This window comes from Tamandua tetradactyla, chromosome 11 (assembly GCF_023851605.1).
Source record: "Tamandua tetradactyla isolate mTamTet1 chromosome 11, mTamTet1.pri, whole genome shotgun sequence".
NCBI lineage: Eukaryota > Metazoa > Chordata > Mammalia > Pilosa > Myrmecophagidae > Tamandua > Tamandua tetradactyla.
The window spans coordinates 22,808,024-22,823,610 of NC_135337.1; the positions used below are offsets into that span (position 1 = coordinate 22,808,024).

The 15,587-nt window shown below is 40.3% G+C and overlaps 1 protein-coding gene across 2 annotated transcripts in view; it reads left to right on the forward strand.

The window, feature by feature from the left end:
* The window catches only part of DBT (dihydrolipoamide branched chain transacylase E2), a 70,695-nt gene that overhangs the window by 10,226 nt on the left and 44,882 nt on the right, over nt 1–15,587 (forward strand). Inside the window, exon 3 of one of the 2 annotated variants that reach the window (XM_077120128.1) lies at nt 8,505–8,580. In XM_077120128.1, coding sequence (XP_076976243.1) covers nt 8,505–8,580 — 76 coding nt within the window. Of the gene's footprint in view, nt 1–8,504; nt 8,581–15,587 lie in introns of those variants that run through there. The other variant, XM_077120127.1, reaches the window with a different exon arrangement.

Below are 15,587 nucleotides of genomic sequence, written 5' to 3' on the forward strand. Positions count from 1 at the left end.
TGATACAGGTGGAAAGGTTGAAACACTAGGTCATGCAGAGTCTTCTCTAGATAACCCTGTAATGGGCTGCCCTGAGGACATAGCCACCCTACCTCCAGCCTCCCCTGAGGAGTTGGCCACCCAACCTCTACCTGAAGGGATTAGCGCTAGAGTGATTATTCCTTTTTCACCAGATGAAACTGCAAATGAATGCCCTGAAGCAAATGACTTGAAAGATACCTCTAATTCTTTTCATGTCCCACCCCCACCACCCCTCATTTCTTCCAGATCTATAACTAGACTAAAGTCTCAACAGGCTCCTAAAGGTGAGGTGCAAAAATCACACATAAGGACATACGCTATACTCCAAAAGAACTGTGTGAGTTTTCCAATTTATATAGACAGAAATCAAGGGAATATGTGTGGCAATGGATTTTAAGTGTGTGGGATAATGGTAGGAAGAATATAAAGCTGAATCAGACTGAATTTATTGATATGGGCCCACTAAGCAGAGGTTCTGCATTCAGTGTTATAGCTCGAGGGGTTAGAAAAGGCATTAACAGTTTGTTTGGATGGTTGGCTGAAACATGGATCAAAAGGTGGCCAACATTACCTGAGGTTGAAATGCCAGAACTGCTCTGGTATAATGTAGATGTGGGATTCCAGAGGCTTAGAGAGATTGGACAGTTAGAGTGGATTTATCATGCAAAGCCTGCTCTTACACCCCAGAAATGTCCAGAGGATGCACCTTTTACCAGAACTGTGAGAAATAAATTTGTGAGACTACCACCATCATCCTTTAAGAGCTCTGTAGTCCCCTTCTCTGTAGGTCAGATATTACTGTGGGAACTGCTGTCACTGAGCTGGAATCCTTGAACACAATGGGGATGACTGGATCCCGAGTTGGCAGAAGCCAGGTGGCAGTACTTCATCACCAAATATGAGATGGACATGGCTATCGTAATAGACAGCAGACTCAAAACAATAGTCAGAATAATCTGACTCACAGAGACTTGTGGCATTGGCTACTAAATCATGAGGTACCTAGAAGTACAATAGATGGGCAGTCTATTAACTTCTTGTTTGAGCTGTACAAACAAAAGAGTTCTAGGTCAAGTGAACAGAAGTCTAACTTGAATTACAAAAATAGAGTCACGGTCCCTTCATTTCCAAACTTGAGACAGTTTACAGATCCAGAGTTCCTTGAATAAGGGAGAGGCCAGGTCCTTTTGGGGGAGGACCCTGTTACACTACCACAAATTTATTCTGTTAATCTTCCTCCAAGTCTTCCCAAAGGAGACCAATGGCCTGTTACCAGGGTAACTGTGCATTGGGGAAAAGGAAATGATCAGATGTTTCAGGGATTATTAGACACTAGTTCAGAAATGGCATTAATTCCAGGGGACCTAAAATGTCACTCAAGTCCACCAGTCAGAGTGGGGGCTTATGGAGGTTAGGTGATCGATGGAGTTTTTAGCTCAGATCCATCTCACAGTGGGTCCAGTGCCCCCCTGGTCCCACTGTGCAGCTATTTTCACAGTTCCGGAATGTATAATTGGAATAGACATACTGAGCAACTGGCAGAATCCCCACATTGGCTCCACATTGGCTCTCTAACTTGTGGAGTGAGAGCTACTATGGTGGGAAAGGCCAAGTGGAAGCCATTAGAACTGCCCTTACCTAGCAAAATAATAAATCAGAAGCAATACCGGATTCCTGGAGGAATTGTAGAGATTACTGCCGCTCTTAAGGACTTAAGGATTCAGAGGTAGTGGTCCCTACCACATCCCCATTCAACTCTCCTATTTGGCCTGTGCAGAAAACAGATGGTCTTGGTGGATGACAGTAGATTATCGTTAGCTCAACCAGGTGGTAACTCCAGTTGCAACTGCTGTTCCAGGTGTGGTATCATTGCTTGCAGAAATCAGTACATCCCCTGGTGCTTGGTATGCAGCTGTTGATCTGGCAAATGCTGTTTTCTCAATAGTCATTAGTTAGGACCACCAGAAACAGTTTACTTTCAGCTGGCAAGGTCAGCAATATACTTTAACTGTCGTACCTCAGGGGTATATCAACTCTCCAGCCCTATGTCATAATCTTGTCCTCAGGGACCTTGATCATTTCTCATTCCCACAAGACATCACACTACATTATGTTGATGATATCATGTTGATTGGACCTAGTGAGCAAGAAGTAGCAACTGCTCTAGACTTACTGGTAAGAAGTTTGTGTGTCAGAGGATGGGAGCTAAATCCAACAAAAATACAGGGGCCTTCCACCTCAGTGAAATTTCTAGGTGTCCAGTGGCATGGGGCATGTAGAGATAGTCCTTCTAAGGTGAAGGATAAGTTGCTGCATCTGGCCCCTCCTACAACCAAAAAAAAAGCACAATGCCTAGTTGGTCTCTTTGAATTTTGGCAACAACATATTCCTTGTTTGGGTATGCTACTCTGGCCCATTTATCAAGTCACCAGAAAAGTTGCTAATTTTGAGTGGAGACCTGAACAAGAGGAGGCTCTGTGACACATCCAGGCTGCTGTACAAGCTGCTCTGCTACTTGGACCATATGATGCAGCAGATCCAATGGTGCTGGAAGTGTCAGTGGCAAATAGAGATGCTGTCTGGGCCCTTTGGCAGGCCCCGATAGGAGAATCACAATGCAGACCCTTAGAATTTTGGAGCAGTGTTACCATCTGTTGTAGATTACTCTCCTATTGAGAAACAGCTTTTGGCCTGCTACTGGGCCTTAGTAGAGACTGAATGCTTAACCGTGGGCCACCAAGTTATCGTGAGACCTGAGTTGCCGATCATGAGCTGGGTGTTGTCTGACCCACCAAGCTATAACGTTGGGCGTGCTCAGCAGCCCTCCATCATAAAATGGAAATGGTATATACGAGATAGGGCCAGAGCAAGTCCTGAAGGCACAAGCAAATTACATGAGGAAGTGGCCCAAATGCCCATGGTCTCCACTCCTGCACATTACCTTCTCTTTCTATGAAACCAACACCCTAATACCGAAGCCAGACAAAGATACTATAAGAAAAGAAAATTACAGACCAATCTCTTTAATGAATATAGATGTAAAAATTTTCAACAAAATCCTTACAAATCAAATCCAGCAGCTCCATTAAGAGAATTATATACCATAACCAAGTGGGATTTATTTCAGGTATGCCAGGCTTTTTCAACATAAGAAAATGAATTAATGTAGTACACCATATCAACAAATCAAAGAAGAAAATCACATAATCATCTGAGTTTGTATAGAAAATGCATGTGACAAAATTCAGCATCCTTTCTTGATGAAACCAATTCTAAGGAGAGGAATAGAAGGGAACAACCTCAACATGATAAAGGGAATTTATGAAAATCCCACAGCTAACATCATCCTCAGTGGGAAAGACTGAAAACTTTCCCTCTAAGATCAGAAATAAGACAAGGATGCCCACTGTCACCATTGTTATTCAACATTGTGCTGGAAGTCCTAGCCAGAGCAGTTGGGTGTTCATGGATCCAAATTGGAAAGGACGAAGTAAAACTCTCACTGTTTGCAGATAACATGATACTGTATGTCAAAAATCCAAAAAAATCTACAGCAAAGCTACCAGAGCTAATAAACAAGTATAGCAATGTGGCAGGGTACAAGATCATACCCAAATATCACTAGTGTTTCTGTGCACTAGTAATGAGCAATCTGAGGAGGAAACTTTAAAAATTCTATTTACAATAGCAATCAAAAGAATCAAATATTTAGAAATTTAACTAAGGATACACAAGACCTATACACAGAATACCATTAGAAATTGCTAAAAGAAACCATGGAAGACTTAAATAAATGGAAGAGCATACTCTGTTCATGGATTAGAAGATTATATAATATAGTGAAGTTGTCAGTTCTACCCCAATTGATTTGTAGATTCAATGTGATACCAATTTAGAATCCCAGAAACTTACTTTGCAGAACTAGAAAAACCAATAACCAAATTTATTTGGAAGGGAAGGGTGCACTGAGTAGCTAAAAATATCATGAGAAAGAAAAATAAAGTGGGAGGTCTCACACTACCTGACTTTAAAGCAGTTATGAAACTGCAGTGGTCAAAACAGCATGGTACTGGCATAAACATAAGTATACTGACCATTGGAATTGATAGAGCGTTCAGATATAGACCCTCTCATCTGTGGACAATTAATCTTTGATAAGGTGGTCAGCCACCCATCTGGGATAGAGCATCCTCTTCAATAAATGGGGCTTGGACAATTGGATACCCATATGCAAAAGAATGAAAGAGGATCCATATGTCACACCCTATAGAACAATTAACTCAGAAAGGATCTAAGACCTAAACATTAAAGCTAAGGCCATAAAACTTTTAGAAGAAAATGTAGGGAAATATCTTGCACAACATGTAATAGGAGGTGGTTTCCTAGATCTTACATCCAAAACGTGTTGAAAAAAGAAATAGATAAGTGGGAACTCCTCAAAATTAAACACTTATGTGCTTTAAAGAGCTTTGTCAAGAAAGTAAAGGAACAGCCTATGCAATGCGAGACAATATTTGGAAACCACATATCAGATAAGGGTTTAGTATCCAGAATATATAAAGAGATTCTTCAATTCAACAACAAAAAGACAAACAGCCCAATATAAAAATGGGCAAAAGACATGAACCGACACTTCATCAGAAGAAGAAGTACAAATGGCTAAAGGGCACATGAAAAGATGATCATCTTCACTGACAATCAGGGAAATGCAAATAAAAGCCACAATGAGATATCATCTCACACCCACTAGAATGTTCATTATCAAAAAAAAAGGCTGGAGAGAATGTGGAGAAAGAGGCACACTGACCCACTGTTGGTGGATATGTAAAATGTTACAACCAGTCTGGAAGGCAGTTTGGCAGTTCCTCAGGATGCTAAGTATAGAATTTCCATATGACCCAGCAATCCCAATATTAGGTAATAATAGGTATATATTCAGAGGACTTGAGGGCAAGGACACAAACAGACATTTGCACACCAATATTTATAGCAGCATTATTGCTGGAAACAGCCCAAATGTCCTTCAGTGGATGAGTGGGCTAAACAAGCTGCTGTATGTGCATGTGATGGAATATTATGCAGCTGTAAGACAGAATAAAGTCATGAAGCATGTAATGACATGGGTGGTCCTTGAGGACATTGTGCTGAGTAAAATTAGCCAGAAACAAAAGGGTAAATACCATGTGGTCTCACTAATAAAAACTAACATTAATGAGTAAATTTGGAGTATTGAAGTTAAGGATACAAGTTACCAGGAGATAGAAATGGGATAGAGTTTGGGCAATTGGTGTGGAAGGAATACAGATTGTGCATGAGGACTGATTGTAAAAATTCAGAAATGGATAGCACAATATTATCTGATTGTAGCACAATAATATGACAACACTGAATGACTGAATGTGAGTATGATTGAAGGAGAAAGGCTGGGGTCACATATGAAATTAGAAGAAAAGATAGATGATAAAAACTCAGGAATGCTTAGAGTGCACAATGATGGTGATTAAATGTACAAATAAAAGAATGTTTTTGCATGAGGAAGAACAGATGAATGTCAGTATTGCCCATAAATGGTATATGGGAAAAAGTACAATCGTTGCAAGCTAGAGTCTATAGTCAACAGTAACTTTGTAATATACTTCCACTCAGTGTAGCGCAGGCATTTTGCCAAAACTAAATGTCAGTAGCTGGGGGCGGGGAGTGGGGCATGAGGAAAGGGTATGGATTCTTTGTGGAAGAAAAGGAAGTATCTTCACATATGTTATGGTGGTGAAGGCATGTCTATACATTTAGGTTGGATTGTGTGATGTATGAATAAAACTGTTTGAAAATGAACAGAGCAAAACAAGTGCTAGACAAATTGCAGAGAAAGAGATACACTATTCACTTTAGGTAGCGAAATGAGAGGTACAGCCCCTTGGAGGGCAGTGTAGTGGTTCCACAGGAGGCTAGGGGTAGATTTACCTTATGATCCTGAAACCCCTTTGCTCAATATATACGTGGAGGAACTGAGTGTGGGGATATGAATGGACATTTGCACACTAGTGTTTAAGGCAGCAGTGTTCATGATTCACAATGGGTGGAGGTGGCCTAAGGTATAATGACTGAGAAATGGGAGGAGCTAAGGTGTATACATATAATGGACCACTGAGTGACTGCAAGGAGGAATGAAATTGTGAGGCATGCAACTAGGTGTGTGAACCTTAAGGACTGTTTGTTGAATGAAATGTCAGGAACAAAAACACAAATATTATCATGCCTCAATCCTATGGACTAACTATAATATAAAAACTCAGTAAACTGAAATCAAGAACATAGGTTATCAGGTTGGGGGCTGTTGTGAAGGATCCTAGATTGTAACCTCTTTCAGCAGTCACATATATTCAAGAGGTGTAACTGTTTATTCTAAATTCTGAGATACCAGCTGTTTGTTTATAACCTAGTCATTCCCAGAAATTTGGGGTATTTATGTGACACCTGAGACCTAGAGTTAGAGCTCTGAAGCTATGAAAGTCAGCACTATCCTATACAGGAACTGTTTAAAAAGTTGTAAAAGGAACCGGACTTTGAGTAGAGATATGAATGAAGCTGATCTGGTTAGGAATAAGGTAGATCACAATACAGGGTAAAGGATGATATTGTTCAAATTTTTAAACTTCAACTTGTATGTGACACTAAAGTGGAGAGATGTTTATTTGGTGCCAAATTTATATTTTTGGTAGCGCATTTCCTAATTTAACTTGTATGGTCAGTTTAGTTGAATACCATAAGTACATGGACTCTTGAATATGGCATGAAATTTTTTTGGTTTGTCCAGGTTAGTGTGATGCCTGGATATATCCAGAGAAATTTGGGCAGTGAATGAAGGAGTATTTGCAAAGTCCTCTTGGGAGACTGGGGATAAAGGAAGAAATATTCAACTTCCCCATTTGGAGGATTTCTGATACCCTTGCAAGCAGTCGGGACAACCAAATCAATAGGCTGAGCGCTCGATCTTGAGGTTCGTCCCTGTGGAATTATTCCTGCAAAGGATAGGCTAAGCCTGCTTAAAATTAGGTCTAAGATTCACCCCTGAGACCCTCTTTTGATGCTCAGATGTGGCCTCTCTCTCTAAGCCAACTCAGCAGGTGAACTCACTGCCCTCCCTCCTACATGGGACATGACTCTCAAGGACATCTCCCTGGCAGTGTGGGACAGAAATCCCTTTTTAGTTTTTGGTGTATTGGAGTGATTGGAAGGAAGTTCCTGGAACTGTTGAGCAGTGTTCTAGTAGCCTAGATTCTTGAAGATGACATTATAAAGATAAACTTTTACAGTGTGACTGTGTGATTGTGAAAACCTTATGTCTGATGCTCCTTTTACCCAGGGTATGGAGAGATGACTAAAAGAATATGGATAAAAAAATAAAATAGGGGAAGATAAAGGGTAAAATAAATTGGACGATGGAAATACTAGTGGTCAATGCAAAGGAGGGGTAAGGGGTATGGTATGTATGAGTTTTTTCTTTTTTCTTTTGGAGTGATACAATGTTTGAAAAGATGATCATGGTGATGAATACACAACTCTGTGATGATATTATGAGCCATTGATTGTACACTATTTATGGAATGTATGTGTGTGAAGATTTCTCAATCAAAATGTTTTAAAAAAATCTTACACGCAGAAACAAGGAGATCTACCTGGATCTCCCTTTGTATCATATCTTTGTTTCATTTTGTGTTCATTACTATTTTTCAGATGCTTCTTAATTTGTTAAAAGGGCGTTTTATAGCTATTTTAGTTCCTAGGCTGCTCAAAGCAAATACCGTGAAATGTTCCAGCTTAAACAATGGTTTTAGGACCGGGAAAATGTCCAAATCAAACATCATCAAGGCTATGCTTTCTTTCCAATGATGGTTGCCAAAAATCCTTGGCTCCTCTGCCATGTGGCAAGGCACTTGGGAGGACCTACTGGCTGTTCTTCCTCATCCTCATTTCCATGGTATCAGCTTCTTGTTTCCTTGGCTTTCTCTTTTTTTTTGTCTGGATTTTATTCTGTTGTTAGAGGACTCTAGTAATAGGATTAAGACCCATCCTGACTGAGGTGGGTCATTCCTGACCTGAAGTAGCCTCATCAAAAAGTCCTACATACAGTGGATTCATACCCATAGGGTGGATTATCTTTAAGAACATGTACTTCCGGGTGCATCACAAAAGCCTTGCAAAAGTTCCAAACCATCAGAATAGTCTTGTAAAAGGCATTATTTTAGAAGTTGGAAAATATTAGTTTTGTGGCAGCATCAGTAGCTCCCAGTAACTGAATAATTTATTTAAATTTCTGATGGTTCTGAGTGGTGATTATGCTTTAAAAAATTTATAAAATGCCATTTTTCTCTTCAAAGATAGAATAACTTCTTCCCCTGCAGAGAAAACATTTTCTAATTTTAAATGTAAAAGCTTCAACATCTTATGCATTTAATGAGATAGTTTCTTATTTGTCTTTAAAGCTCTACATGGACAGATTATTCAATTCAAACTCTCAGACATTGGAGAAGGGATTAGAGAAGTAACTGTCAAAGAATGGTAAGTGAATTTGAAAAAAGTTCTTCAGTAAATTTTTAAATAATTTGACTAAAAATAATTAGGAATCTATTTAAATTGAACAACTTCTTGATGGAATATGTAATGCTTTCTTAAACCAATAAAATATAACTAGTTGGTGTTGACAATATGATTGTGACAGAATATCATAATCATGATATTTTATTCACTGTACTTAATAAGAATTTTTTTCCTCTCTGTTTAAAAAAATTCTTTCACTGCCCAGTTGTTCCTCCAGCTAAAAAGAAAAACTAACCCCTAAAAGACGCTAAATTTATATAAAACTATGTGCCTTTAAAAGCATTTAATATATGAAAGTGTACTTTTTTCCCAAATTGTTTTAAAATTATGTAGACTAATCTCTCTCTACTATTCTGAAATGAGCTCAGTAAGAATATAGATATATTTGCCTTGCCATTACTTGACATAATTGCCTATATTTTGGGGAAAGGATAAAATTTTATACCCAAAGTATCTTTGTTTCCTAGGGCTGCCGTAACAAAGTGCCACAAACTGGTTGGCTTAAAACAACAAAAATTTAGTCTCATGGTTATGGTGACTAGAGTGTGGAATCAAAGTGTCTGGCTGAGTCGTGCTTCCTCTGAAATCTGTAGTGTTGAATCTATTCCATGCCTCTCTCCTGGCTTCTGCCAGTGCCTTGCCAGCAATATGTGGTATTTTCTACCTTAATTATGACATGGTGTTTGCCCCTCTGTCTCGGTGTCCCAATTTCCTCTTTTTTTTTTAAAGCCATCAGTTATATTGTATTAAGGGCCTACCCTATCCCATTATGTCCTCATTTTACCTTGCCTAATTCCATCTGTAATGATTCTATTTCCAAATAAGGCCTTATTTTCAAGTATTGGGGATTAGAACTTCAACATATCTTTTTGGAGGGCACAACTCAATCCATAACAAAAAGGCATGAAATAAAAAATAAAATACTTTTTACAAAAGTTAAAAAATTATACTGTAAAATGGCCTGCAACAAAAAATTAAAACTTTAGCCATGCTTCTATCCCCTTTCTTCTTTCTTTAACCTTCTGGGTGTTTAACTAACTTTTAAAGGTTTTTAGAAGTAACATTGAGATTCTTTCCCACCATATTTTTAGTGTTAAAGAGCCTCTTAAAAATCTGAATCAGCCACCTGAACATTATTTTTCCACAATTCTCATTATTATTACATTAGAAGACAACTATAACATAAATGTACTTTACAGTTATGTCTCTAGTGGCTTACTGGATTATGGGAAGAGCAATGAACTTCAAATCAGAAACTTATTAGCACTCTTACCTGTGGCTCACTTGGTCTCTCCCTAGCCTCTGCCTCCTAATGTGTAAAACAAGGATTCTGGTATTGCCTTGCCATCTAAAAGGGGTTGTTGAAAGGATTGAATAATGCAGTTTATAGAAAATGCCTTTAAAATCTGCAAAGTACTATGCATATTAAAGTTATTGTTATCCTCTATGCTGGTTTGAAAATATTATGTATCCCAGAAAAGCCATGTTTTAATCCTGAGCCAATCTTGTGGGGGGTAGCCATTTCTTTTGATTCTGATTGACTACTGTAGGGCAGAAACATTTTTTTTCAGCTTTTAAAAAGGGAATTTTATTAAGTTGCAGTTTTACAGTTCCAAGGCCATGAAAATGTTCCAATTAAGGCATCCAGAGAAAGATAACTTAACTCCAAAGAGGAGGCAATGAAATTCAGTGTTTCTCTCTCAGCTGGGAGGGCACATGGTGATATCTGTTCTCTCCTCATTTCATAAGGTTTCCCGGGAGGCATTTGTCTTCTACATCTCCAAAGATCTCTGGCTGTATGGGCTCTGTCTACTCTAAAGCTTTTTCCAAAATGGTTCCCTCTTAAAGGGCTCCAGTAAGCAACCCCACCTCGAATGGGTGAAGACACATCTCCATGGAAACCATCTAACAAAAAGTTACCACCCACAATTAGGTGGGTCACATCTCCATGGAAACAATAAAAAAGATCCCACCGAGAAATAATAAATGAGAATTAAAGGACATGGCTTTTCTGGGGTATATAACAGTTTCAAATAAGCACATTCCACCCTTTGGATGCCCAAAAGACGTGTTCTTCCAAATGCAAAATACATTCATTCCATCACAATATCACAAACTCTTAAAGTATTTCAGGAAAAATACAAACAACAATACAAAGTCAGAAACAGTACAAAAATCTCAACAAAGTCAGCTACACACATGGCCTGTCCTAAGGCAAAATTATTCTCTAGCTATGGACCTGTAAAACTCAGAACAAGTTATCTGCTGCCAACATACAAAGGAGAGACAGTCATAGGATGCTTGTTTCCGTTTCCATAGGGGAAAACTGGAAGGAACGCAGGGATCACCAGATCCAAACTGTTCTGAAAACCTGCAAGGCAAATTCCATTAGATTTCAAAGTATGAGAGTCATTTATCCTTGGGGGCTTTAGAAAGCAGCAGTCCCACCCTTTCCAAGGGCCTACACAATGAACTAGCTCTCTCCACATGTAACCTTGGGGGACACTGTAGAGACCACGTTTTCTTGGCTTCATCCTGTCCATGTAGGGCAGAAATTTTTTATTAGATTGTCTCCACAGAGATACTACTTGTCCAATTGTGGGTTTGATCCTTTGATTAGATGGAGATGTGACTCCACACATTTGAGGTAGATCTTGATTAGTTTACTAGAGTTCTTTCAAAGGGGAAACATTTTGGAGAAACTTCAGAGCTGACAGAGTAGATGTGGACATTTGGAGAACAGTTGCTTCACAGCTGACAGAGCCACCATAAGACCTAGACATTTGGAGAAGCAAGGCCCAGCAGACATTGCCATGGGCCTTCCCATGAGAAGTTAAGCAAGCCAGAAGCCAGAGCTGTATCCCAGAGAGACTAAGTGAAAGCCCACAGATGCCAAGTGGAACCCCCACAGGAAACAGCCTGAAAGCAGCAAAGCCCAGGAGCAAGGGACCAGCAGATGTCAGCCTTCCCCTCTGATAGAGATGTTCCGGATGGCATCAGCCTTCTTGAGTGAAGGTAAACGCTTGTTGGTGCCTTAGTTTGTACATTTTCTCGGCACTAGGACTGTAAACTTGTAACTTAATAAATTCCCTTTTTAAAAGCCATTGCATTTCTGGTATGTTGCATTCCAGCAGCTTAATAAATAATGCACCTTCTATTTTAGTCAGGTTTCTCCAGAGACTCAGAACCAAGAGGATATAATACATCTATACATGTAAATATTATGAGATTTATTATATAAATTGGCCAATACTACTGTGGGATTGGCAAGTCCAAATTTCATAGGACAGGCTGCGAGTTGGGAACCCTAATGAAGATTTCAGTGAAATCCCCAGGCAAAGCTGGCTGACCGAAGTAAAGAGATAGAAATTCTTCTTTCTGACTACTGAAATCATCCGTTCTTCAAGGCCCTTAACTGATTGAATGAGACTTCTCTCAATTGCTGAAGGCAATCTCCTGTTTTTATTGTAGATACAATTAGCCATGGTGCAATCAAGCAACTAACGATTCAAATCCAGAAAATACCTTTACAGTAACAATCAAATCAGTGCTAGACTGATCAAACAACTAGACAGCATAACCTAGCCAAGTTGATAACATGAATTTAACCATTACATTTCATCTTTTGATAACTTGGCATTACACACATCTCCTTAAACCAACTACAACAGAATGTCCTGAGGTAACGGCTTTGAAAGACACTTCTAATTTTTTTCATGACTCACTCTCACTCTTCCTCTTTTCTTCTAGACCTATAACTAGACTAAAGGCCCAACAGGTCCCGAAAAGTGAGGTACAAAGTGAGACCCATGAGGAGGTATGCTATGCTCTAAAAGAACCACATGAGTTTTCCAATTTGTAGATTCAGAAATCAAGAGAATGTATGTGGGAATAGATATTAAAACTGTGGGATAATGGTGGAAGGAATATGAGGTTGGATTAGGCTGATTTATTGATATGGGCCCATAAGCAGAGATTCTGCATTCAGTGTTATAGCTCAAGGGATTAAAAAAGGCTCTAACAGTTTGTTTGGATGGTTGGCAGAAACAGGGATCAAAAAATGGCCCACATTACCTGAGGCCAAAATGACAGAAGTGCCCTGGTATTATGTAGGTGAAGGCATCTAAAGGCTTAGAGAGATTTGAATGGTAGGGTGCATTTATTATGGAGGATCTGCTCACACACCCCAGGAATGTCCAGAGGATACACTATTCACCAGGACTGTAAGGAATAAATATGTGAGACTGACTCCATCATCTCTGAAGGGCTCTGTAGTTGCCCTTCTCTGTAGGTCAGATATTACTGTGGGAACTGCTGATCACTGAACTGGGATCCTTAAACACAACAGGGATGATAGGATTCTGAGGTGGCAGAAGCCACGTGGCAGCACTTAATCACCAAAAACAAGGTAGGCATGGCTAACCATAAGGGACAGCAGACTTAAAGCAGCAGTCAAAATAATCTGACTTGCAGAGACCTATGGCATTGGCTAGTAGGTTATGGCATACCTACAAGTAAAATAGATAGAGTCTACTAAATTCCTACTTGGTCTGTATAATCAGAAGAGCTCTTGGTCAAGTGAACAAAGGTCTAACTTGAATTATAAAAATAGAAAGTCACGGCCTCTTAATCAATTCCCAGACATGAGACAGTTTACAGACCCAGACCACCTTGAATGAGGTGAAGGCCAGGTCCCTTTGGGGAAGGACTCTGTTACACTGTCAAAAATTTATACTCCTCCCAGCCTTCCCCAAAAGAAGGGGTAGAGGTACCTTTTACCAGGGTAACTGCATTGGGGAAGAGGAAATGATCAGATATTTGGGGGATTATTAGACACTGGTTCAAGTGACATTAATTCCAGGAGACCCAAAACATCACTTTGGCCCACCAGTCAGAGCAGGGGCTCAGGGAGGTCATGTAATTGATGGAGTTTTAGCTTAAGTCCATCTTACAGTCGGTCCAGTGGGTCCCTAGACCCATTCTGTGATTATTTCCCCGGTTTCTGCATGCATAATTTCAATAGACATTTTCAGCAACTGTCAGAATCTCTACATTGGTTTCTGACTCATGGAATAAAGGCTGTTATGCCAGGAAAGGCCAAGTGGAAGCCACAAGAACTATACCTAATTAACAAAATAGTAAATCAGAAGCAATACTGGATTCCTGGTGGAATTTCAGAGATTAGTGCCACCGTCAAGGACTTTTCCAGTGGTGTGGAATATGTCAAGATATCCCTTCTAAGGTGAAGGATGAACTGTTGCATCTGGCCCTGCCTTTAACCCAAAAGAGGCTCATCGCCTACTTGGCCTCTTGAAGACAATGTATTTCTTATTTGAGTGTCCTATTCTGGCCCATTTATCACATGACCAGGAAAGCTGTTAGTTCAAAGTGGGGACTTGAACAGTAGGAGGCTTTGCGATAAGTCCAGGTTTGCTGAGCAAGCTGCTCTGCCACTTGAGCCATATGATCCAGTAGATCCAATGGTGCTGGAAGTGTCAATGGCAATTAAAGATGTTGTCTGGAGCCTTTGGCAGGCCCTTGTAGGAGAATCACAATGCAGGTACTTGGAATTTTGTAGTAAAGCCTTGCCATCCTCTGCAGATAACTACTTTCCTTTCGAGAGACAATTTAGGCATGTTATGGGGGCTTAGTAGAGACTGGAAGCTTAACTATGGGCCACCACGTTACCATGAAACCTGAGTTGCCTATCATGAACTGGGTGTTGTCTGACCCACCAAGCTATAAAGTAGTGCACAGCAGCACTCCATCATTAAATGGAAATAATATATACAAGATGGGGCTTGAGTGGGTCCTGAAAATACAAGTAAAGTTACATGAGGAAGTAGCCCAGATGCCCATGGCTCCCACTCCTGCCACATTACCTTCTCTTTCCCTGCCCAGAGCTATGGCTTTATGGGGAGTTCCTTACAATCAGTTGACTGAGGAAGAGAAAACTCAGGTCTGGTTTACAGATGGTTCTGCACAATGTGCAGGTACCAACCAAAAGTGGTCAGCTGCAGTACTGCAGCCCCTTTCTGGGATGTCCCTGAAGGACAGTAGTGAAGGGAAATCCTCGCAGTGGGCAGAACTTTGAGCAGTACACCAGGTTGTTCATTTTACTTGGAAGAAGAATTGGCCAGAGGTGGTTTTGAATACTGACTCATGGGCTGTTGCTAATGGTTTGACTGGATGCTCATGGACTTGGAAGGAGCATGACTGTAAAATTGGCAACAAAGAGGTCTGGGGAAGAGGTAAGTGGTTAGATCTTTCTGAATGGGCAAAAAATAGGGAGACATTTGTGTCCCATGAGAATGCTTACCAGAGTGACTTCAGCAGACAAAGGTTTTAAAGTGGATAAGATGACTCATTCGGTAGCTATCAGCCAGCCTCTTTCCACAGCCATTCCTGTCATTGCCAAATGGGTTTGTGAACAAAGTGGCCATGGTGGTAGGGATAGAGGTTATGCATGCTCAGCAACATCGACTTCCACTCTCCGAAGCTGACCTGGCTACAGGACTGCTGAGTGCCCAGTTTGCCAGCAGCAGAGCCCACACTCAGTCTCTGATATGGGCACCATTCCCGGAAGCAATCAGCCTGCTACCTGGTGACAGGTTGATTACACTAGACCACTTCCATCATGGAAGGGGCAGCAGTTAATTCTAAGTGGAATAGACTTTTACTCTGGATATGGGTTTGACTTCCTTGCACACAATGTTGCCAAAACTACCATCTATGGACTTATAGAATGCCTTATCTACCATCATGGTATTCCACACAGAATTGTTTCTGACCAAGAAACCCGCTTCACAGAAAATGAAGTGCAGGAATGGGCACATGCTCATAGAATTATCAGGCCTCATCTTGTTCCCTGGTTATATCATCCTGTAGCAGTTGAATTGATAGAATGGTGGAATGGCCATTTGAAGTTTCAATTACAGCACCAACTAGGTGGCAGTACCTTGCAGGGC